At 43.8% G+C, this 24,673-nt stretch overlaps 1 protein-coding gene across 1 annotated transcript; it reads left to right on the top strand.

The window, feature by feature from the left end:
- The first annotated feature begins 1,384 nt into the window (after positions 1 to 1,384).
- On the top strand, positions 1,385 to 21,265 carry LOC137377922 (transmembrane protein 47-like). Its single transcript, XM_068047994.1, has 3 exons — positions 1,385 to 1,721; positions 7,463 to 7,603; positions 19,385 to 21,265. Exons 1-3 carry the CDS (start codon positions 1,526 to 1,528, stop codon positions 19,564 to 19,566), a joined length of 519 nt encoding a protein of 172 aa, XP_067904095.1. The 5' UTR covers positions 1,385 to 1,525; the 3' UTR covers positions 19,567 to 21,265.
- The last annotated feature ends 3,408 nt before the right edge of the window (positions 21,266 to 24,673 follow it).

The following is a 24,673-nucleotide window of genomic DNA, read 5'->3' as shown; positions in this document are numbered from 1 at the left end:
TTTATTTCAGATTTCCAGCATCCGCAGTATTTTGCTTTTATTTTAATGCTTAATTCGTTGCCACTTCTCTTCCAGGAATGCCTACCTTGAAGAAGTTCTGCTCTTCTCTCAGACGGGATTTTCGTTTGTCTCTTTTACCTTGTTCACCTTCATTGCTTTCTATTTCCCTCCTGATGCTTGATAAAGTATCTGAACGCTTTGTCTTTCAGCACACCATTAACATCCCATTCGCCTTTGTTCCATGACCAGTTATTCTCTGTGAACCTCTGTCCTATCAACACCTTCTCCTTTGTCATCTCTTGCCCCACCCCCTGCTTTACTTGCTTTAAACCTTTATGTTTCTAATATTTGTCAGTTCTGATTAAGGGTCTCTGACCTGAAACGTTAACTCTGCTTCTCTCTGCACAGATGCTGGCAGACCTGCTGAGTGATTCCAGCATTTCTTGTTTTTATTTCAGATTTCCAGCATCTGCAGTATTTTGCTTTTATTATGAGTAATTAAATGATGGCCTTACCAGCAATGCCCACATCCCATGCACTCATTAAAAAAAGGCTCGGCTCGGTGTCAATTCAAACAGCAACAACAAATTGCATTTATTTAACACCTTTAATGTAATAAAGCATCCCGAAGTGCTTCTTTGAAGCATTATCAAACAAAATTCTATTGTCTCTATTGTCTCAAAATTCTATTGCTCTGCTTGTTCACAGGCTCTGTCCTCAATGACCCACATTGGCTCTCATCTCTCAGTCCATCAGATTTAAGATCCTTATCCTTGTCTTTTAATTCCTCCATCATCATGGCCCACCCTATCTTTGTAATCTTTTCCTTTCTTATTTCTGTATTCCACTTGCTCCGACCTCTCTCCTTGCTCTATCATTAGTGGCAGAGCCTGCGTCTTACTATTCAGAATTCACTTCCTAAATCTGCCCATCTCCCTTTCCTCCTTTAGAAATTTTCTCAAAACTGATGTATTCGACAGAACTTTCGGTCACCCATCCAAATCCTTCCCTTCTTGGTGCAGCATCTGTTTGTCTCACGCCTATATGTCAAGTATCTTGGGGTGTTCTTCGCGTTAAAATACAATATTGCACTGTATTTATAGCTGACAATGAGAAATTGTAGGAGACACAAAAACAGAAAACAGAGACAGAAAGTTTGCACAGTAAACAGAAAAAACAAAGAATGGTAGAAAAACAATGATACCGTTAGTCACATGAATAGAATTGTCCATGATCACTGATGGGACATATCAATAGTGTAATTTGGAAAAAAAAAACTGCGTGCCTTTCCAAAAACCCATATTGACAGTGATACATTACAGGCAGTTTAAGGAACCGCCTGAGGGTTCACTTCAATTTACTGACTGGCCAACAAAGCACACAGGAGGCATTAAGACCCAGTGGGCAGAAAGCACAACTAATCAAGTTACAGAAGACAGCTTCTTGCGGTTCGCTGGGCTGGTGTAGGAGAAACTGTACGGTCTGTGTTTATCTTTTCCTGCCGAAGCATTTCTTGGAGTAGGTTATGGCTGTGGATGAGGTGCGGGTAGTTCGCCCCTTTAAGTTGATCGCTCTGATCTGTGTCTTTGTGGCTCTGAGTTTGGACGTGGTGTCTTTGCTGAGTCCAGCCTGGGTCACTGCTGAGCGCTCCTCGCTCTCTCTCTGGGATGACTGCAAACAAACCACGGCTGGATGGTATTGTGAGTCCGTTCTCCAGACAGGTAAGGGTTAGCATATAAAAACATAAAACTAATCGCAGGAGGATTTTTTAAAAGTCTAACGGTTGCCACAATTACACGTTAAAAATTGAGCTCGGCATTTAGAATTTAGAAAACAGTGCCTTTTTACTTGTATTTGATTTAAGATTGGAACGAGTTTTGTTTTTAGAGAAATTGGCTTCTTCACCCCCATCCTGTTTTTGTTACAGAAACTTTCAGGGACAAACATTTCTTACAGTAATTGCTCCGCGTCAGTGCGTTATTCTCATTGCTTTGAGACAAGTTTTCAAGCTGAAGTGTAATAATCTCTTTAAGAAGTTTTTTTGTTTTTGTGAAGCAAACAGAAGGTGAGGTTGGAGGATAGTTGACTGACTGAGGGTGAAGTTTTTTCTTTGTTGGGTAGAACTCAAGCAGCAATGGGGAGGGGGAGGGGAGCAGAGACAGAACTTCGAAAACATGGAAACGGGTAAACCAGGTCGGTATGGAAGGAAACAAAAACGTAAGTCCTTTTAAGGGATAAAAGTTTTCAGTTGAGTGGGAAACATAAAAAAAAGGTCATTGGCTAACTTCATTGTGTTTTACTGTGTGGCACGTTCGTGAAGCTGACTTAAAAACATTCTTTTGAAAGAAAAGTTGATAAATTTTGGATATAATCCCCTTGAAGGAGAAAGGCTGAAACCCCAAAACAAAATTGTCTGTTTGAGGGGAGTGCAAGATTATTGTTCAAAATATGCATTTCTAAGACAGAGTGAACTGACAGCTGCTAGTAACTAATTAATATCAACTTTCAGCTAACTGAAATAATATGGTATGAGGTAATGATTCTAAAAACTACTCTGCCTTGAAGTGACTTTTTTTAGTGCTCATTAAATTCTGTCACCAGGCATATTTGGCATGTTAGTAGCAATCCACTATACTCAAGCTAATATGCTTTAACATTATGTGACATGATACTTGTGTGATACTCTGAAAAAGCATCACAATTAACCTTTTTCCACATGAACCTCCTGTGACAAACATATGACTAAGTACTTCACCCTAACGTTCTATGAAAATCCAGTAGACACTGCCTAAATTTAATTGTTGGATGTTTTTCACAGTTCAAGGAAACTGCATACAAAAAATTCACTCACCACTGTTATCCTGGTGATAACTGGGTTTTGTTTTACATTTACTCAATAGCCAATATATGTTGTGGCTGTTTTTTTCTTACTACTTTTTGACGTTCTGTTCCTCTCTTTGGTGAGATATGGTTTAATCACTTCCAGTTGTTGCTTAGTATCTTCATCCAACTTCCAATATTTATGCATGTGCTTTGACATCAAATATTGGCAGGCCATAAGAATCATAAGTAGGGGCAGGAGTAGACCATTCGGCCCGTCGAACCTGCTCCACCATTCAATAAGATCATGGCTGCTCTGATTGTGGCCTTAACTCCAGTTTCCTTCCTGCCCCCCTGCAATAACCCTTAACTCCCTTATAGATCAAAAATCTGTCTATAACTCCGCTTAGGACCTTGGGAGTCAAACACAATTCTGTCCTTACGCAAGGTTTACACATTTCTAGCAGGGGTCATTGTATAGCAGTAAGAACTTGGAACCCTGGTATATTTTATAATACCCCTCCCTCCTTAACCCAGGGACACTGATGTCAATTAGAACTCCCTTGCCAAGGTCCCACCTGCTGGCTGAAATCTGTTAACACAGATCTGAGATCAAGTATGGGACCTTCCTGATCTGCATGGCTCAGCTACTCACTGTATCGCCCCACTGGGCAATATGAGGATCTGTCTTGAATTGATTTAAAGGAGAGGCTGGCGAGGGGAAGCTCCTATGACAGAATGATATGACACACAAATGATGCAAGGAAAAGCTGTTGTCAAATATTGCAACTGGTCTGACTCTGTCTGTTTACTGTGCCTCAGATATTCTTTGGGAGATAGTAGTGGCATTACTTACTGGCCCGGATGAGAAAAGAGGAGAATCAGCATGAGTTCCCAACAATGTAACTTTAAAGAAGTTGCGATTGACTTTTTCATTCTAGCTGTGGACCTTTCCATTCTCAGGGAAAGTCCATACAGGACATCAATATGAAAATCTGATGGTAACGAACGACATTTGTGGCCAGCAGGTCCTTCTACAAGTAGTCAACAACCAGCCTCCAAAGGAACGCAGGCCAGTTATTTTTCCAAATGGAGCTCAAATATGAAGGGGCCTTATAACACCATGTAGAAACGCATCATAAAGAATGGATGGGAGCAATATATCTGTTCTGATTACAAAATAAAGCTTAAGGTGTGAAAGTGGACCTTACCAGATCCATTTTTTTTTTAAATCTTGAAGACCATTGTTGGACTGCATGTCCCTTAAGTTTGTGCAAAGTTGTGACTTAAGGAGCAACCTTCAAACTTTTGCCTCCTTTACAGTTTCTTTTGATGGCAAGACTGCTTGAGAGGCAACCCTTCAGCATAAATGGCACTAATGCTGTCAAAAGCAGCAGCACCCAATTGCTCACTTATGCTGTATTCCACCTTACAATATAAATATGATTAAGCTAGCCAGAAACACTTTTTCATGTAACGGATAGTGGAAAGCTGGAACTTGCTCTCCAAAAGTCTGTGGCTGTTGGGTCAATTGAAATTTTCAAGTCTAAGATTGATAGATGTTTTAGTTAAGGGTACCAATGGATATGGAATAGAAGGTGGGCAAATAGCGTTGAGGTTCAAATTAGCCATGAACTAATTGAATGGCAGAACAGGCTCAAGAGGTTGAATGACCAACTCCTGTTCCTATGTTCCTAATGGGCCTGCCAGATAATAATGAACTGCTTCTGGTTGAAGAGGGACAAGCCATTTCCATGGTGCCCTACCCTTCAAGTCTGAACAGCTGCAAATTCCTCATACTCCAAAGCAGCAGCTGCTGTGAAAACCATAAAACCTATTAATGCTTCTGTTTCTGGGCTGTATGTGCTAATTTTGTCCTAGTTCTCAACTCCAAAACCATTATGAAACTTTGTATTCATAATTCTGTAAATTTATTTTTTTGCAAGCCCACACTTTGTATCCATGAACCCTGGCATTTTCTATGGATGTCATTTTAAAATGCTTCTAATCCTACACTTTTTAGGTGACACTGAGAAGAACATAGTCAAACGTCGCTTAGGACATGTGCTGGAAAAAATTCGAAAGTTGCACTCCTGAAATATGTTAATCCATCTTCTTTAATGATTTTGAATTAATCAGGCATTTTAATTGAAAGCTAGTGCATCTCTATGGATAGCAAGGCAGCTCATAAAAGTTAGTAATAATGTTAGGGTTGGACCTGAGAGAACGGAGTGCAGCAAGTTCAGAGGGAGATATGTTAGAGTGAGTGAGGGGAGCAGAGAAATTGAGACAGCCAATGTCCAGGTGGAGAGGGAATACTGGAGACAGGTAAAAGTGGGGCCAAAGAGGTGGGCGTGGAGGGAAAGGCAACAGAAGAGGTCAACATCATGCCAAGCTTGAAATTCATTGGGGTGGGGATGTAAGGGGATAAAGCTGAGTCCATTGCTGAGGACAGATCGTTCAGGGTCGGAGAGGGGAAGGTCGGAAGGTATCATGAATATATGGCAAGAGGTGAGGTTAGAAGAAGGGATGTGGTCAGAGGAAAGTGAAGGGGAAGATCGAACTGGAGGGTATTAGTACCCATGGGTTGATGGAGCTTGCGATCCTCAACACAGAGGAAGAGAAAAAGTTTTTTGTTAAGGCATCGGATAAGATGAAGGATGAAATGAAACTGCAGAGCAGGACAGTTTTGAGATAGAGTGAGTCAGTGCTGCTGGAGAGAGAGATCAAGAGTGTGTATGTGGTGACACATGGCACTGTGTGTGGATCTTAGGATGCGGCGAGAACAGTGGTTCAAGGAACGTTGAATGTCTCGGAGATACCTGTAATTGTGGGTAGATCTGAAACCTGAAGGGTAGAATTTTAGTTGGAATCCACATGGAATAAGTTGGAGCTAGAGTCAGTTACTGACGAAGGAGATGTGGCTGTGAAAGCAAGTTTTGGTGGATACCTGATCAAATACGAGAAGGGAAATAGAAAGCAATGAAGGTGGCAGTTAATTGGCCACTTAAGGGCCTTAATTGGCCTGGGGTAGACAGGCTGTTTGCTCATAAAATTGCAGCAGCGAACGGTATGCCCTGCCTCCTGCCTGCTCCTGCAGGGGGTATAAAATTCCAGCCATAACGTGCCAGTTTCAGGCTTCCTTAGTTATACAGATCTTAAACCTCTAGAACTTAATTTACATTTGATGCATCCAGTTATAGAACTGACTCTGCAAAAGAACTTTGAGAGATCTTAGTTACAGATCTGACTTAAGTGATAAATTTATTAACTGATCCTCAGGTGGGGAATCTGTGGGGTGGGTAGGGTGAGGGACGGGAGATAAGGTGGATGCCCAAGGCTAGGTTCCCTCTCCCCTGCCCCCCGCCCCACCATGTTACAATAGCCTGCTGACACTTACCATTTACATTTGGATGAAGGATGGCCATGCAAATGAGGTACTGGAATTGTAACTCAGTGTGAGATATCACTATCCAGAAAGGAAGGCAGGGGAATAGTCCAAGGCCAGATCTAAATGACAGCATATGTTTACTGACAGCTTTCTTAACAATATGACTCAATACTGCCAGCTCTGACAATCCTGAAATGGTTCTCCTGCTTGCATGATTTATAATCTATTAGTGCTGGTTAATTGCTGGATGATGTCATTTGTCACTCATGTGGGCTGGATGTTAGCCAGGAAGGAGGTTATTGTTACACATGTTCACTAAAGGGAGATGGATCTAAGGATGTACAATGGGGAGAATTTTTCAAAGAATGGAATGATCCATCTTTTCTGTTTGCTGCTTTCTCCTCTTCCCCCACCCGACAGTTAAAATTTAACCTAATATTGAATAGTTGAATTTGCAGTAGGGATTTGAACTGCAACTTAACTTCATTAAGTTCAGGTCTGTATGCCCTCAAAGATGACCCAGTTACTGCTGTACATTTTTAAAAATCCCTTCAATTTCTCTTCTCTTGAAAGCAGTGGTGTCCCATACTAGGTTTTGGTCCTATGATTACTGGCAGTCCGATAGAACCTTATCCATCTGTGCTCTTTAGGTGTGAACCTAGACAGTAAGTGTCAGGTTAGTTATTCAACTATGGAGATGTCACAACAGAGCCTGATTCTATTTCCATTGCTCACTCACTCACTATTCCAGCAGGGGTTACGAGATAGTGATTGAGAGCAGGTATTCCAATCCACCTGGGGAAACTGAACCTACAATGTGTTCTCCAAATAGATAAATGGGATCACAAAGGTTGGAAGAATACTTATATAATTTTCCAATCTGAGTGCCTTTTACACCCAGGGAAGAACAGGTAGAGCACTTGTAATCTTGTGGGGTTTAAGATACTATCACCTCCTTCTGACTGGGGAATAATTTCAGTAACTCCTTCAACTCCTTCAAGTTAATTACTCTGAGTCATCCACATTTGAGCTAGATCAATTGAAAAATGGCTCTAGTGCTCAGTATGTTCTACGAATAAGGTAAAATCATAGGAGATATTCCACTTAGATGCTCCCAGCACATCCCGGGAGCGCTGAAGCAGAAAATCCCCCTGCAGTGTTTCCCATTGCTGACTTCTGATTTTAAAAAATAAACTTGTTTGCAGCTGCTATGCCTTTTATTTTAACTGTCATTTCTTCCATTGCCTACAGACTGGCAGGTCGCTACACTAGTACTGCTGATTGCCGGAGGATCTATCACTCTAATTGCATTCCTTTTTGCTGTGGTCTCACTGTGCAAGGGTGCTGACAAACGCTGCTACAGGACAATTGCTGTTATGCTGTTCATTTCAGGTGAGTGGGTGTATGTGATCCCCTATGTAGTTTTGGCAGGGAGAGGGTAGGAGAAATTGCAGTGCATTTCAGTTGCTTTTCATACATTGTGGGAATAATGCTCGAAAATTACATATGGATTGTCAGTTAGGGTCTTTTTATTAAAAAAACTTCAGTTTTCTCCCACCTATCCAAAGGCAGCAACTAATTTCTAGGACATAGTTTCATGGCGATCAGCTGCACTTTGGCACCTTGCTGGAGGAGTCATTTTTCAGTTGCGAATCTAAATTATTTGAAGGTGGTGAGGCAGCACACCATGTCTGATCTTGTTCATACGTACTTTCCAACAGAAATCACTGCCGTGATTAACCCTGGCTCCATTTTTCTGTCCCCTCTTCTGCGCCACCACCTCCATCCTCAACTTTGTAATCGATAGGTGCTGGGATTTCCCTGATCTGTATGACTGAGTACCATATTTGGGCAGTGTATTTTACAACTAAACACCTCGAGTAACATTTGGATTGGCTCACAAGCAGATGTTTTCCACTAGTTAACACTGACACTAGTTCTGGAGACATATGTGATGCAGATGATTTCCAACCAAACATTCATACCTCCAATCTGGAGCAGATCAGCTCATAATGGGAATATAATGCAGCAAATCTCCCTACTTGGAATGGAATAGGAGTCTTTTGATTTTTTTTTAAAAGCAGGAAATGACGTTTCTGAATACTGCTGTACACAGCCACATTTGGTATCAACCACTTCACTGCTATTGGCCAGAATCCATACAATGATATGAGTATTAAGCAATGTGTATTCTTCAAAATTTTCAGCCTATTCTTAAAACTGAACACCTGAATAGTAAATGTTAGCAATCAAGAAATACCTATACTTATAGGGAATAACCCCCCCTCCCCCACCCATACACTATGGCAACGCCTCCCAGTGATTGGCAGATTACTGTAAAGAATGACCCCTATCCCATCCATGTTGTGTGGCACTACCACCGTGCTAGATTAGATTAGAAGATTAGAACATTACAGCGCAGTACAGGCCCTTCGGCCCTCGATGTTGCGCCGACCTGTGAAACCATCTGACCTACACTATTCCATTTTCATCCATATGTCTATCCAATGACCACTTAAATGCCCTTAAAGTTGGCAAGTCTACTACTGTTGCAGGCAGGGCGTTCCACGCCCCTACTACTCTCTGAGTAAAGAAACTACCTCTGACATCTGTCCTATATCTATCACCCCTCAACTTAAAGCTATGTCCCCTCGTGTTTGCCATCACCATCCGAGGAAAAAGACTCTCACTATCCACCCTATCTAACCCTCTGATTATCTTATATGTCTCTATTAAGTCACCTCTCCTCCTCCTTCTCTCCAACGAAAACAACCTCAAGTCCCTCAGCCTTTCCTCGTAAGACCTTCCCTTCATACCAGGCAACATCCTAGTAAATCTCCTCTGCACCCTTTCCAAAGCTTCCACATCCTTCCTATAATGCGGTGTCCAGAATTGCACGCAATACTCCAGGTGCGGTCTCACCAGAGTTTTGTACAGCTGCAGCATGACCTCGTGGCTCCGAAACTCGATCCCCCTACTAATAAAAGCTAACACACCATATGCCTTCTTAACAGCCCTATTAACCTGGGTAGCAACTTTCAGGGATTTATGTACCTGGACACCAAGATCTCTCTGTTCATCTACACTACCAAGAATCTTCCCATTAGCCCAGTACTCTGCATTCCTGTTACTCCTTCCAAAGTGAATCACCTCACACTTTTCCGCATTAAACTCCATTTGCCATCTCTCAGCCCAGCTCTGCAGCCTATCTATGTCCCTCTGTACCCTACAACATCCTTCGGCACTATCCACAACTCCACCGACCTTCGTGTCATCCGCAAATTTACTAACCCACCCTTCTACACCCTCTTCCAGGTCATTTATAAAAATGACAAACAGCAGTGGCCCCAAAACAGATCCTTGCGGTACACCACTAGTAACTAAACTCCAGGATGAACATTTGCCATCAACCACCACCCTCTGTCTTCTTTCAGCTAGCCAATTTCTGATCCAAAGCTCTAAATCACCTTCAACCCCATACTTCCGTATTTTCTGCAATAGCCTACCGTGGGGAACCTTATCAAACGCCTTACTGAAATCCACATACACCACATCCACTGCTTTACCCTCATCCACCTGTTTGGTCACCTTCTCGAAAAACTCAATAAGGTTTGTGAGGCACGACCTACCCTTCACAAAACCGTGCTGACTATCGCTAATGAACTTATTCTTTTCAAGATGATTATAAATCCTGTCTCTTATAACCTTTTCCAACATTTTACCCACAACCGAAGTAAGGCTCACAGGTCTATAATTACCAGGGCTGTCTCTACTCCCCTTCTTGAACAAGGGGACAACATTTGCTATCCTCCAGTCTTCCGGCACTATTCCTGTCGACAATGCCGACATAAAGATCAAGGACAAAGGCTCTGCAGTCTCCTCCCTGGCTTCCCAGAGAATCCTAGGATAAATCCCATCTGGCCCAGGGGACTTATCTATTTTCACACTTTCCAAAATTGCTAACACCTCCTCCTTGTGAACCTCAATCCCATCTAGCCTAGTAGTCTGAATCTCAGTATTCTCCTCGACAACATTTTCTTTCTCTACTGTAAATACGGACGAAAAATATTCATTTAACGCTTCCCCTATCTCCTCTGATTCCACACTCAACTTCCCACTACTATCCTTAATTGGCCCTAATCTAACTCTAGTCATTCTTTTATTCCTGATATACCTATAGAAAGCCTTAGGGTTTTCCTTGATCCTATCCGCCAATGACTTCTCGTGTCCTCTCCTTGCTCTTCTTAGCTCTCCCTTTAGATCCTTCCTGGCTAGCTTGTAACTCTCAAGCGCCCTAACTGAGCCTTCACGTCTCATCCTAACATAAGCCTTCTTCTTCCTCTTGACAAGCGCTTCAACTTCTTTAGTAAACCACGGCTCCCTCGCTCGACAACTTCCTCCCTGCCTCACAGGTACATACTTATCAAGGACACGCAGTAGCTGCTCCTTGAATAAGCTGCACATTTCGATTGTGCCCATCCCCTGCAGTTTCCTTCCCCACCCTACGCATCCTAAATCTTGCCTAATCGCATCATAATTTCCTTTCCCCCAGCTATAATTCTTGCCCTGCGGTATATACCTGTCCCTGCCCATCGCTAAGGTAAACCTAACCGAATTGTGATCACTGTTACCAAAGTGCTCACCTACATCTAAATCTAACACCTGGCCGGGTTCATTACCCAGTACCAAATCCAATGTGGCATCGCCCCTGGTTGGCCTGTCTACATACTGTGTCAGAAAACCCTCCTGCACACACTGGACAAAAACTGACCCATCTAAAGTACTCGAACTATCGTATTTCCAGTCAATATTTGGAAAGTTAAAGTCCCCCATAACAACTACCCTGTTACTCTCGCTCCTGTCGAGAATCATCTTCGCTATCCTTTCCTCTACATCTCTCGAACTATTCGGAGGTCTATAGAAGACTCCAAACAGGGTGACCTCTCCTCTCCTGTTTCTAACCTCGGCCCATACTACCTCAGTAGAAGAGTCCTCAAACGTCCTTTCTGCTGCTGTAATACTCTCCTTGATTAACAATGCCACACCCCCCCCCTCTTTTACCATCTTCTCTATTCTTACTGAAACATCTAAATCCCGGAACCTGCAACATCCATTCCTGCCCCTGCTCTACCCATGTCTCCGAAATGGCCACAACATCGAGATCCCAGGTACCAACCCATGCTGCAAGCTCACCCACCTTATTCCGGATGCTCCTGGCGTTGAAGTAGACACACTTTAAACCAAGTTCTTGCTTGCCAGTGCCCTCTTGCGTCCTTGTAACCTTATCCCTGACCTCACTACTCTCAACATCCTGTACACTGGAACTACAATTTAGGTTCCCATTCCCCAGCTGAATTAGTTTAAACCCCCCCGAAGAGCACTAGCAAATCTCCCTCCCAGGATATTGGTACCCCTCTGGTTCGGGTGAAGACCCACCTACCCCAGAAAGAGCCCCAATTATCCAGGAAACCAAAACCCTCCCTCCTACACCATCCCTGCAGCCACGTGTTCAACTCCTCTCTCTCCCTATTCCTTGCTTCGCTATCACGTGGCACGGGCAACAACCCAGAGATAACAACTCTGTTTGTTCTCGCTCTAAGCGTCCACCCTAGCTCCCTGAATTTCTGCCTTAAATCCCCATCTCTCTTCCTACCTATGTCGTTGGTGCCTATGTGGACCACGACTTGGGGCTGCTCCCCCTCCCCCTTAAGGATCCGAAAAACACTATCCGAGACATCACAAACCCTGGCACCTGGGAGGCAACACACCAACCGTGAGTCTCTCTCGTTCCCACAGAACCTCCTATCTGTTCCCCTAACTATGGAGTCCCCAATGACTAATGCTCTGCTCCTCTTCCCCCTTCCCTTCTGAGCAACAGGGACAGACTCTGTGCCAGAGACCTGTACCCCATTGCTTACCCCTGGTAAGTCGTCCCCCGCAACAGTATCCAAAACGGTATACCTGTTGTTGAGGGAAACGGCCACAGGGGATCCCTGCACTGCCTGCTGGTTCCCTCTCCTTCCCCTGACGGTAACCCATCTACCTACTTCTTTTACCTGAGGTGTGACTACCTCCCCATAACTCCTCTCAATAACCCTCTCCGCCTCCCGCATGATCCGAAGTTTATCCAGCTCCAGCTCCAGTTCCCTAACGTGGTTCTCGAGGAGCTGGGGTTGGGTGCACTTCCCGCAGATGCAGTCAGCAGGGACACTCTTGGCGACCCTTACCTCCCACATTCTGCAGGAGGAACATACAACTGCCTTAACCTCCATTCCCACTATTCTAAATTCCCAACAAATCTACCGAAAAATCAAAAAAAAAGTCAAAACTAGTTAGCTTAGCAATCCGACGGACAGAACTTTTTAAATAAAAAGCTTACCTTATCAACACACCAGAGTCCTTTTTTTTTTGGTAAGAGGAGGAGAGTGGGTGTCTCGGGTACAGCCACCGCCCAAATATATAGTTTTTACTTACCCAGCAGTCCCCTGGTCCTCTGAGAACAAAAGGGAATTAACTTTTAACTTACACTGAAACTGACCTCCCAGCTGCAAGTTCGCTCCGCACCTTCGCTTCTGTCAAAGCTGCTGCAACCAAAACTAAAAGAAAGTGATTTTAAACCGCCCAGATGTATAGTTTTTACTTACCCAGCAGTCCCCTGGTCCTCCGAAAACAAAAGGGAATTAACTTTTAACTTACACTGTAACTGACCTCCCAGCTGCAAGTTCGCTCCGCACCTCCGCTTCTGTCAAAGCTGCTGCAACCAAAACTAGTGCTAACTGGGATAGATTTCGAACAGATGTATCAATGCAAAACTGGGCATCTATGAGGCGCTGTGGACTATCAGCAGCAGCAGAACATAAGAACTAAGAGCAGGAGTAGGCAATTCAGCCCCTCGAGCCTGCTCCACCATTCAATACGATCATGGCTGACTTCATCTTGGCCACAATTCCACTCTCCTGCCCATTCTCCATAACCCTTCAACCCATTACTAATTAAAGATCTGTCTATCTCCTCAAATTTACTGAATGTCCCGGCATCCACTGCACTCTTGGGTAGTGAATTCCACAGACTCACGATCCTTTGAGAAAAGTAATTTCTCCTCATCTCTGTTTTAAATCTGCTACCCCTTATCCTAAAACTATGACCTCTCGTTCTAGATTGCCCCTCCAGAGGAAACATCCTCTCTACGTCTACTTTGTCGATCCCCTTAATCATCTTATATACCTCAATTAGATCTCATCTCATTCTTCTAAAATCTAGAGAGTAAAGGCCAAAACTCTCAATCGCTCTTCATAAGACAAATGCCTCATCTCTGGAATCAATCTAGTGAACCTTCTCTGAACTGCCTCCAATGCAACTACATCCCTCCTCAAGTAAGGGGACCAAAACTGTACGCAATACTTCAGGTGCGGTCTCACTAATGCCTTGGACAGTTGCAGCAACACTTTCCTACTTTTATACTCTATTCCTTTAGCAATAAATGCCAAAATTCCATTTGCCTTCCTTATTACCTGCTGCACCTGCATACTAGTTTTCTGCGATTCATGCATGAGGACACCCAGATAGCACTGAAGCACTCTGAAGTTTCTCTCCATTTAGATAATTTGCCTTTCTATTCTTCCGACCAAAATGGATAGCCTCACACTTATCCACATTAAACTCCATCTGCCAGATTTTGGCCCATTCACCTAACCTATCCATATCCATTTGTAAATTTCTTATTTCTTTATTGCAACTTACTATCCCACCTATTTTAGTGTCATCTGCACTCAACCGCAATCTGTAACCTCATAGCCCAGCATATCCCCCACTTTACTATTACCATCAAGCCGGGAGACCAACCCTGGTTCAATGAAGAGTGCAGGAGGGCATGCCAGGGGCAGCACCAGGCATACCTCAAAATGAGGTGTCAACCTGGTGATGCTACAACCCAGGACTACTTGTGTGCCAAACAGCGTAAGCAGCATGCAATAGACAGAGCTAAGCGATCCCATAACCAACGGATCAGATCTAATCTCTGCAGTTGTGCCACATCAGTCGTGAATGGTGGTGGACAATTAAACAACTAACTGGAGGAGATGGCTCCACAAGTATCCCCATCCTCAATGATGGGGCAGCCCAGCACATCAGTGCAAAAAATAAGACTGAAGCATTTGCAACAATATTCAGCCAGAAGTGCTGAGTTGATGATCCATCTCAACCTCCTCCTGAAGTCCCCAGCATCACAGATCCCAGTCTTCAGCCAATTCGATTAACTCCGTGTGATATGAAGAATTGACTGAAAGCACTGGATACTGCAAATGCAATGGGCCCTGACAACATTCCGGCAATAGTAGTGAAGACCTGTGCTCCAGAACTTGTCGCACCCCTAGTCAAGCTGTTCCAGTACAACTATGACACTGGCAATGTGGAAAATTGCCCAGTTATGTCCTGTACACAAAAAGCAGTACAAGTTTAACCCAGCCAATAACCGCCCCATCAATCTACTCTCAATTATCAGTTAAGTGGTGGAAGGTGTCGTCGACAGTGCTATCAAGCGGCACTTGCATAGCAATAACCTGCTCAGTGGTGCTCAGTTTGGGTTCCGCCAGGGCCACTCAGCTCCTGACCTCATTACAGCCTTGGGTCAAACATGGACAAAAGAGCTGAACTCAAGAGGTGAGATGAGAGTGACTGACCTTGACATCAAGGTAGCATTTGGCCGAGTATGACATCAAGGGGCCCTAGCAAAATTGGAGCCAATGGGAATCAGGAGGAAATCTCCACTGGTTGGAGTCGTACCTAGCACAAAGGTTGTGGTTGCTGGAGGTCAATCATCTCAGCTCCAGGACATCACTGCAGGAATTCCTCAGGGTAGTGTCCTAGGCCCAACCATCTACAACTGCTTCATCAATGACCTTCCTTCAGTCATAAGGTCAGAAATGGGGATGTTCGCTGATGATTGGGCAATGTTCAGCACCATTCGTGACTCCTCAGATACTGAAGCAGTTCATCTAGAAATGCAGCAAGACCTGGACAATATCAAAGCTTGGGCTGACAAATAATATTCATGCCTCACAAGTGCCTAGCAATAACCATCTCCAACAAGAGATAATCTAACCATCTCCCCTTGATAGGTGGGAAAATACTTGTGAAGAGGACATAAGGGGGCTACAAAGGGATATAGATAGGTTAAGTGAGCGGGCAAAGACCTGGCAAATGTTGTATAATGTGGGAAAGTGTGAAATTGTCCACTTTGACAGGAAGAATTAAAAAAAGCATATTTTCTAAATGGTGAGAGATTGGAGAGCTCTGAGATGCAGAGAGATCTGGGTGTCCTAGTGCATAAATCACAAAGGGTTAATATGCAGGTACAGCACATAATTAGGAAAGCTAATATAATATCGTTTATCGTGAGGGGATTTGAATACAAAAGTAGGGAGGTAATGCTTCAGCTATACAGGGCATTGGTGACTCCACATCTGGATTAATGTGTACAGTACTGGCCTCCTTATTTAAGGAAGGATCCAAATACTTTGGAGGCAGTACAGAGAAGGTTTACTAGAGTAATATGGACGAGCTGACTTATGAGGAAAGATTGGACAGGCTAGGCTTGTATCTGCTGGAATTTAGAAGAGTAAGAGGCGACTTGTTTGAAGCATATAAAATCCTGAGGGTTCTTGACCGGGTGGATGTGGAAAGGCTGTTTTCCCTTGTGGGAGAATCTAAAACTAGAGGTCACTGTTTAAAAATAAGGGGTTGCCCATTTCAGACAGAGATGAGGAGAATTTTTTTTCTCTGAGGGTTGCGAGACTTTGGAATTCTCTTCCTCAAAAGGCGGTGGAAGCAGAGTCTTTGAATATTTTTAAGGCAGAGGTAGATAGATTCTTGATAAGCAAGGGGGTAGAAGGTTATTGGGGGTAGGTGGAAATGTGGAGTGATCAGTTCAGCCACGAACTTATTGAATAGCGGAGCAGGCTCGACAGGCCAAGTGGCCTACTCCTGCTCCTAATTTGTATGTTCATATTCAATGGCATTACGATCGCTGAATCCCTCACGATAAACATCTTTGGGGTTACTATTGACTAGAAACTGAACTGGAGTAGCCATATAAATACCATGGCTACAAGAGCAGGTCAGAGACTAGGAATCCTGAGGCGAGTAACTCACCTCCTGACTCCCCAAAGCCTGTCCACCATCTACAAGGCACGAGCCAGAAGTGTGATGGAATACTCTCCACTTGCCTGGATGGGTGCAGCTCCAACAACACTCAAGAAGCTCGACACCATCCAGGACAAAGCAGCCCGCTTGATTGACACCCCATCCACAAACATTCACTCCCTCCACTACCACTGTACAGTGGCAGCAGTGTGCAGCAACTCACCAAGACTCCTTCGACAGCACCTTTGAAACCTGCAACCTCTACCACCGAGAAGGACAAGGGCAGCAGATGCATGGGAACACCACCACCTGCAAGCCACACACCATCCTGACTTGGAACTATATCGCCATTCCTTCACTGTCTCCGGGTCAAAATCCTGGAACTCCCTTCCTAACAGCGCTGTGGGTGTACCTACCCCACATGGACTGCAGCAGTTCAAGAGGGCAGCTCACCACCACCTTCTCGAGGGCAATTAGGGATGGACAATAAATGCTGACTAAGCCAGCAAAGCCCGCATCCCATAAATGAATAAAAAAGAATACTAACTGTTGGCTTACCTCATTTCCTTGCACCCAACCCTCCCCCATCACCGCCACCACCACTACCCCCCCTCCCCCCGCCCCGCCACCATGCCACAGCTCTGCACTCAGAAATGTTACTTTAGAGAATACATCCATCCTACATTCAGTCCTGCGCAGATCAACAGGTTGCTGTAGACAGTCTCTCTCTCAGACCCATACTATGCAACAGCCCCATAATGACTAGCATGCAAATATAGCCATTACTCCACTCCCTGACGGATTGGGAAATGTTACTTAAAGGGATGATGGTGGATAGGCAATGGCAAACATTTAAAGAACGCATGGATGAACTGCAACAATTGTTTATCCCTGTCTGGCGTAAAAGTAAAACGGGAAAGGTAGCCAAACCATGGCTTACAAGGGAAATTAGAGATAGCATTAGATCCAGGGAAGAGGCGTATAAATTCACCAGGAAAAACAACAGACCTGAGGATTGGGAGCAGTTCAGAATTCAGCAAAGGAGGACCAAGGGATTGATTAAGAAGGGGAAAATAGAGTACGAGAGCAAGCTTGCAGGGAACATAAAAACTGACTGTAAATGTTTCTATAGGAATGTGAAGAGAAAAAGATTGATGAAGACAAATGTAGGTCCCTTACGGTCAGAAACAGGGGAATTTATTATGGGGAATAAAGAAATGGCTGACCAACTAAATGCATACTTTGGTTCTATCTTCACAAAGGAGGACACAAATATCATACCCGAAATGTTGGGGAACACAGGGCTTAGTGAGAGAGAGGAACTGAAAGAAATCAATATTAGTAGAGAAATGGTGTTGGGGAAATTGATGGGATTGAAGGCCGATAAATCCCGAAGGCCTGATGGTATGCATCCCAGAGTAATTAAGGAAGTGGCCCTAGAAATAGTGGATGCATTGGTGGTCATCTTCCAAGATTCTATAGACTCTGGAACAGTTCCTACAGGGTAGCTAGTGTAACCCCACTATTTAAAAAGGGAGGTAGAGAGAAAGCAGGGAATTATAGACCAGTCAGCCTGATGTTGGGGAAAATTCTAGAGTCCGTTATCAAAGATTTTATAGCAGAGCACTTGGAGAACAGTGGTAGAATCGGACAGAGTCAGCATGGATTTACGAAAGGAAAATCATGCTTGACAAATTAGAATTAGAATCTACTCGAATTCTTCGAAGATGTAACTAGTAGAGTTGATGAGGGGGAGCCAGTGGATGTGGTTTATTTGGACTTTCAGAAGGCTTTCGACAAAGTCCCACATAAGAGATTAGCGTGTAAAATTAAAGCGCATGGGATTGGGGTGAGTGTATTGCGATGGATAGAAAATTGGTTGGCGGACAGGAAACAAAGAGTAGGGATAAATGGGTCTTTTCCGAATGGCAGGCAGTGACTAGTGGGGTACCGCAGGGAACGATGCTAGGACCCCAGCTATTCACAATATAGATTAATGATTTAGATGAGGGAACTAAATGTAATATCTCCAAATTTGCAGATGACACAAAATTGAGTGGGAGGGTGAGTTGTGAGGAGGATGCAGAGAGGCTTCAGGGTGATTTGGACAAGTTGAGTGAGTGGGCTAATGCATGGCAGATGCAGTATAATGTGGATAAATGTGAGGTTATCAACTTTGGTAGCAAAAACAGGAAGGCAGATTATTATCTGAACAGCTATAAACTGAGAGAGGGGAATCTACAGCGAGACCTGGGTGTTCTCGTACACCAGTCGCTGCAGGTAAGCATGCAGGTGCAACAGGCAGTAAAAAAGGCAAATGGTAAGTTGGCCTTCATAGCGAGCGGATTCGAGTACAGAAGCAGGGATGTCTTGCTGCAATTATACAGGGCCTTGGTGAGGCCACAACTGGAATATTGTGTGCAGTTTTGGTCTCCTTATCGGAGGAAGGATGTTCTTGCTATAGAGGGAGTGCAGTGAAGGTTTACCAGTCTGATTCCTGGGATGGCGGGACTGACGAATGAGGAGAGATTGAGTCGGTTAGGATTATATTCGCTGGAGTTCAGAAGAGTGAGGGGGGGATCTCCTAGAAACCTATAAAATTCTAACAGGACTTGACAGGGTAGATGCAGGAAGGATGTTCCCGATGGTGGGGGAGTCCAGAACCAAGGGTCTAAGGATACAGGGTAAACCTTTCAGCACTGAGATGAGGAGAAATTTCTTCACCCAGAGAGTGGTGAGCCTGTGGAATTTGCTACCACAGAAAGCAGTTGAGGCCAAAACATTGTATGTTTTCAAAAAGGAGTTAGATATAGCTCTTGGGTCTAAAGGGATCAAAGGCTCAAAGCCGGAACAGGCTACTGAGTTGGATGATCAGCAGCCATGATCATAATGAATGGCAGAGGAGGCTCGAAGGGCCAAATGGCCTACTCATGCTCCTATTTTCTATGTTTCCCCTGCTCTGCACTGCTTGGCGCATTACTGCAGAATGTTACCTTACTGTCAACCTTGTGTGAATCAATGTGTTTCTTTCAGTTGTCTTGCAGGTTTGTGCCCTGGTTTTGTACCCTATCAAATTCATTGATGCCAATAGACTGAGGACGTACCATGAGTTCAACTGGGGTTATGGCATTGCCTGGGGTGGCACTATCTTCATGCTTGGAGGAGCCATACTCTACTGCCTGAATACAGACACCTATGAGGGAGAGTATTATTAGTCCCCTTTTAATAATATTAAAGCTTAAGAAAACTATTAGATGTAATTGGTGGGGCGACGATTTGCTGCTCAAAGATCACTGTTAAAAAAAAATATATGAATTTGGGGAGAAAGATTCAACAGGAAGATAATGAAGTGCAGGCATTCCATGAGAGAACTCTGAGCACAGCTTTCTGGACTGACTTGAGATCCAAGTAAGAAAGGAAGGCTCCTGTTGTAAGGAATGGCTCATAACTGTTTTGTGCAATCTTTATGCATAGTTTGCTTTTCAGTTTTGTTATTTCGAAGAGAAATCACTGGCCTTTCCTGTGCGTACATTGCATCTCACTGAAGCACTGTACCAGCCAGGCAATGCTTGCTTATTGCTAGTGTATGCACTATTTTATTCTGGAAGGTGGGAGATAATTTTATATCACTTTTTTTTAAGCTATTTTTTTTACTTTATTGTCTATTTGGCTTATTTCTTTCTCATAATAAATGGTAGGCTTACTCCACATTGGACTTGTGTCTGGTAAGCTTATTAATGCCATTGGGCATGTTGATTCTGTACATTTTGAACTCCAGCAGCTGCAAATTCAGCACAAATATACGTGCTGTACATACATTTATTGTAACCTTTGTTGAGTACTGTAGAATGTTTTATTTTTCCAGGAACAGCATGAACTCCATTGTTCTGAACATTTCTGAGATTGACCCTTTCAGTTAAGTTTGACTGTTTTAAGGACGTGTGTGTGAATTTTGGGAGCAGCAAAACTCATTCAACATTCAAAAGGATTAATTGTAAAATCTGCCCAAGGGAAAACAGAAAATCTTTACTGGAATGGGGCCAGGGTGGGGGGAGGAATGATGGAATATCACCCTTTACAACTGAGCAACTGTCACTTCCCCAGTCTGAATTTTCCCACCTATTAAAACAAGGCTGCATTTGCTGACAACACAACCATTAGGTGGCACAGTACTGGCACATGTGCAAATGCAGCCTCATCCACTGAAACGTCACTGTCTGTGATGTCTCAGGCAGCTGCCAGTAATAAAGATGGTGCTGCTCAATTTGTCACAAACAACAAATTAAACCCAAACCCCTTCAATGGCTGTGATCGCCACCTCCATTCCACCCTCATCAGTATCCCGCCCACTCCTGCCATCGCGCTTCTCTTCACGGCTCCCTCCCATTCTTGTCTACTCAGCCACTCGCTCCTGCTCTCACCGCTTCCTCTTCCACCCCCCCCCCCCCCACCAAAACCTGGCCCTCGCTCACTGCCTTGCCACTCACTCCCTGCATCCCCCCCACACCCCCGGCCGCTTGCTCCAGGCCTTGCCACTTCCCAGCACCACCCCGCCCCCCCCCACTCCCCCCCTGGCTACTCGCTCCTGCGTCGCCCCGATACCCCTCAGTTGCTTGCTCCCCGCCTTGCCACTTCAGCGGCTTGTGCCCTGCTCCCCTCACCACCCCCCCAGCTTTTCTGGGCGGTGCAGTGGGGAGTGATCGATCAACGGGGGGGAAGTGGCGAGGGCAGGTACGAGCGGCTGGGGGAGAAGCGGCAAGACAGAAAGTGAGTGGCCCGGGGGGGTGGGGAGGGGAGGGGGGCAAGGCGAGAAGTGAGCGGCTGAGGGGAGAAGCGGCAAGGGCGGGAGCAAGTGGCTGAGGGGGGAGCGATGAGAGAGGGATGGATTGACTGAGGGAAGACAGCAGTGTGATGGGGAGTGAGCGGCCCGGGGGGGGGGGGAGAAGCTGCGAGACGGGATGGAGCGGCAAGTCGTCGGGAGCAGGAAATTGAAAGCAGCAATTGAAGCGAGGATGGAGGGAGGGAACGGGGTATTGTTGGGGGGAATGGAGGCAATGATCGCGACTTTTGAGGGGTAAGAACGTCATTGAGTGGTGACGTCAGCGCATGCATACGCACATTCATACTGGCAAGCTGGCAAATGTTCGCACGGACTGATGACATCCACGATCACTCTATGCATGCTCTGCGTTGTCAGGAATCGCTCAGTTAAAACAATTCACTGATAAAACTCTGGTACTGGAATTAACGAACAGACCTTGCTTTATTTCTATCTGACAGGTATTAACCATTGAACATTAATCCTGACCCCTGCCTGCTCCCTGTTAATTCCTAAAATATCTTATTTGTATTGTATTTAATTTGAGGAATTTTAAAAATACAGATTGAACTAAAGTTGTTTCGCACGTGCAAATTGAGATTGGCTCATCATGATTTTTATCCAGTCTTTGAACGTAAATATGCTCAAGAACAGTATGTACTTTTTAAAAAGAAAGATTTCATCTCACAATTTCGATCTGGGTTTGGGAGAATCTTGTATTTTCAAAAAGGTATGGGTCCATTATCAGTGTCTTGTTCCTGTTTCCCGATCGATATGGATTCCCATAAACAACTCCTTAGACATATCAGATAAAAATATTTCAGTAGTTATGAAACTGATATTTACAACCTTTCATGTTATTCCAAATGAATGAATCAGAGGTTCTTAATTTATAATAATAAAGCGAAAATTAAACTACCATTTTGTGTTCCATAATTATCAAGCCAAGTTGTGTATACATGTTTCAACCTACAATCTAGAAATATTTCCTCAACTTTCTCCCTTCCTCTCCTGGTGGTAACATGGCTGTGGTTCCAAGGGTGCAAATAGTTCTCCAAACCCTCTCACATGGCTGCTTTTTGTAAGTCTGGAAGGTGACTGTCAACAGGCTATTTGACATGGATTTTAACAACAATTTGCATTTATCTTGCTCTCATTCTCCATAAACTTTGGTTCATCCAAAACTCTGCTGTCAGTATCCTGCCCTTTACCAAGTCACATTCGCCCATGATCCCTGTCCATGGTAACTTATTTGGGACCCAGAACTCTGCTACCTCAGATTTAAAATTTTTCGCCTTGCATTTTAAATCCCTCTATGATCTCACTCCTCAACTTTGTCGTCTTCTCTAGCATACTTTCTGTGCTTTTCTACCACACTCCTTCACCTACCATTGGCAGCTGTGCCTTTAGGTGCCTCGGTTCCATGCTCTGGAATTCCCTCCCCAAATCTCTCCACCTCCCTCTTCTTTTAAAACACTTCTTAAAAACCCACTTCTTCTAACCAGTATTGGTCACTCCTCCTGGTCCCACCTCTCCATAATTTTAAACACCTCTATCAAATAATCCCATTATCTTTTCTCTTTCAGTGAACAGCCCCAGTATTACAAGGGGAAATGCTCTCTAGGTAATCAGCAATTTATTTTTGCTGCATTATAGTCTGATGGCATCCAAGATCGAAGAGTGGGGAAATATATCCTGATTGAATTTTGTTACAATCCTGGTGGAGATCAACAAACAAAAAGAACCGAATTTACCAACCAGCCCTAATAATAAAAAAAGGGACAAGATTTCACTTTTTATACCTTTTACTCCCAACAATCAAACCAAAAATAAACATAAACTGAACATGAAATAACATAAATCCCAGTCTATATATAGTTTACAGGTTACACGTTAATTATCAGATGCAACAAAGACAGATCTCATGGATTTACTGGTGGTCCTCTTGGCAAAGATGGCACCGAATATCCACAAAGTTCCTCAAAACTATGAACTATGATCTTCAGGTAGATTTCCAACTCCTGTCCTCTAAGATGCAGATACTGATATAATGTCTTCTTGTCGATAGTGAGCGCTGCAGTCTTCTCTTCAATGTTTCGGTCTTGTTGCCTCTTGAATGCCCTCAGCCCTGCTCATAACTGTCTTGATGGCATAGTTCCACCAATAACTCTTTAAGGCACCAAAAACAGCTGCTGCAACTCTTATTTGCCAATGGCCAGCTCCCAGAATCAGGTTTCTCTCTCTGCTGCTACCCTGCCAACTAGCCTGTAGCCTGCTTGAACTCGGCAGTCTTCAAATCTGAGCTTGGATAGCTCGAGTTGCATGCCTTTGATCAAATGACTCTGTCTTATCTGATTCCCACCTGTTTCAATTTCCCATGAAACTTGAAGTTTTTAGTTTCACTTTCAAGTTAGGGTCTGTCAAAAAAAAAACTTTGAATCCACAGTTAGTGCACTTAATGGAATGCAACAAGTCACCAGTTCAAAAACAGTAGGCACACGCTCTTCCACTGGTCTCACATAGCGGACTCCATCACAATATACAAATTTAATTAGTCTAATTTTTTGTATGGAACCATTGCAGTCTGTAGCAGTCACATTCCTCAGACATAGACATGTGCAGTTATTGGTTATTGTATGAATAGCAGCGAAACCAACCTCTCCACAGGAACCAACCAGAGGGACTCATTGCCTCTTAAAAGCTCAGACTAAGGGTACAGACAAATGATACAGAGGACTGTAAGCATGAATCTCGGTCTCATCATTCACCGGATAACCGGTCAGTAATATGATAAGCTGCCATGTGATTTGAGACTTGTATTTTCAGAATGTTCTTTGAATGACTCTATACACAATATGAAAGAACACAGAGAGAGAATCACTTGGAAGATCGGAACAATTTTGGAACTGCTAACTTTGGGCCTGATTTTTACCTAAGTGAAAGAGTTTTGAGTGAGTTAAATCGGGCCCTGTGCATATTTTTAATGTAGCCATAAAAATAATAAAGAATCAATAAATGTTAATGCCGCACTACAATTAGATGAAATTCCATAAAGGACAGAAACAGTACATATTATTCTTCTCAGTTTTTAAAAAGTTCAGCTTAGGTTGGAATATTGCAACTTTTAGCCTAGCTTCAAATGTCCAGAAACAAACATTGCAGAGCTTCTCAAAATAGCTTTAGATATCCAAGCTGGTTTTAATCATTACATATCTCAACCATGACACTAACTTTTGAAGCACATCCAAATAATAGCAGAGGATGGTAAAGAACAACACAGGCTATTCTAGGGTAACACTGGATCAGGCAAATGGCAGGCTCATGTCTAACGTCATGCATATAGGAAGTTAGCAATCTCAGACATTGCAATTTGGGTGATCCGGACAAAAGTCACAAAGAAGAATCAGAGGGTCTGTCATCATGCTAGCCAGACCGTGCAGATCTAGTAGCTGGTTTCAGGGAAGGTGGTAGGAGGCCACCAACTTGCCTGCTCTTTTCATTAC

Source organism: Heterodontus francisci, chromosome 15, assembly GCF_036365525.1.
Source record: "Heterodontus francisci isolate sHetFra1 chromosome 15, sHetFra1.hap1, whole genome shotgun sequence".
Classification (NCBI taxonomy): Eukaryota; Metazoa; Chordata; class Chondrichthyes; order Heterodontiformes; family Heterodontidae; genus Heterodontus; species Heterodontus francisci.
The sequence above is the reverse complement of the archived record's forward strand: the minus strand, read 5'-3'. Positions and strand labels throughout refer to the sequence as shown.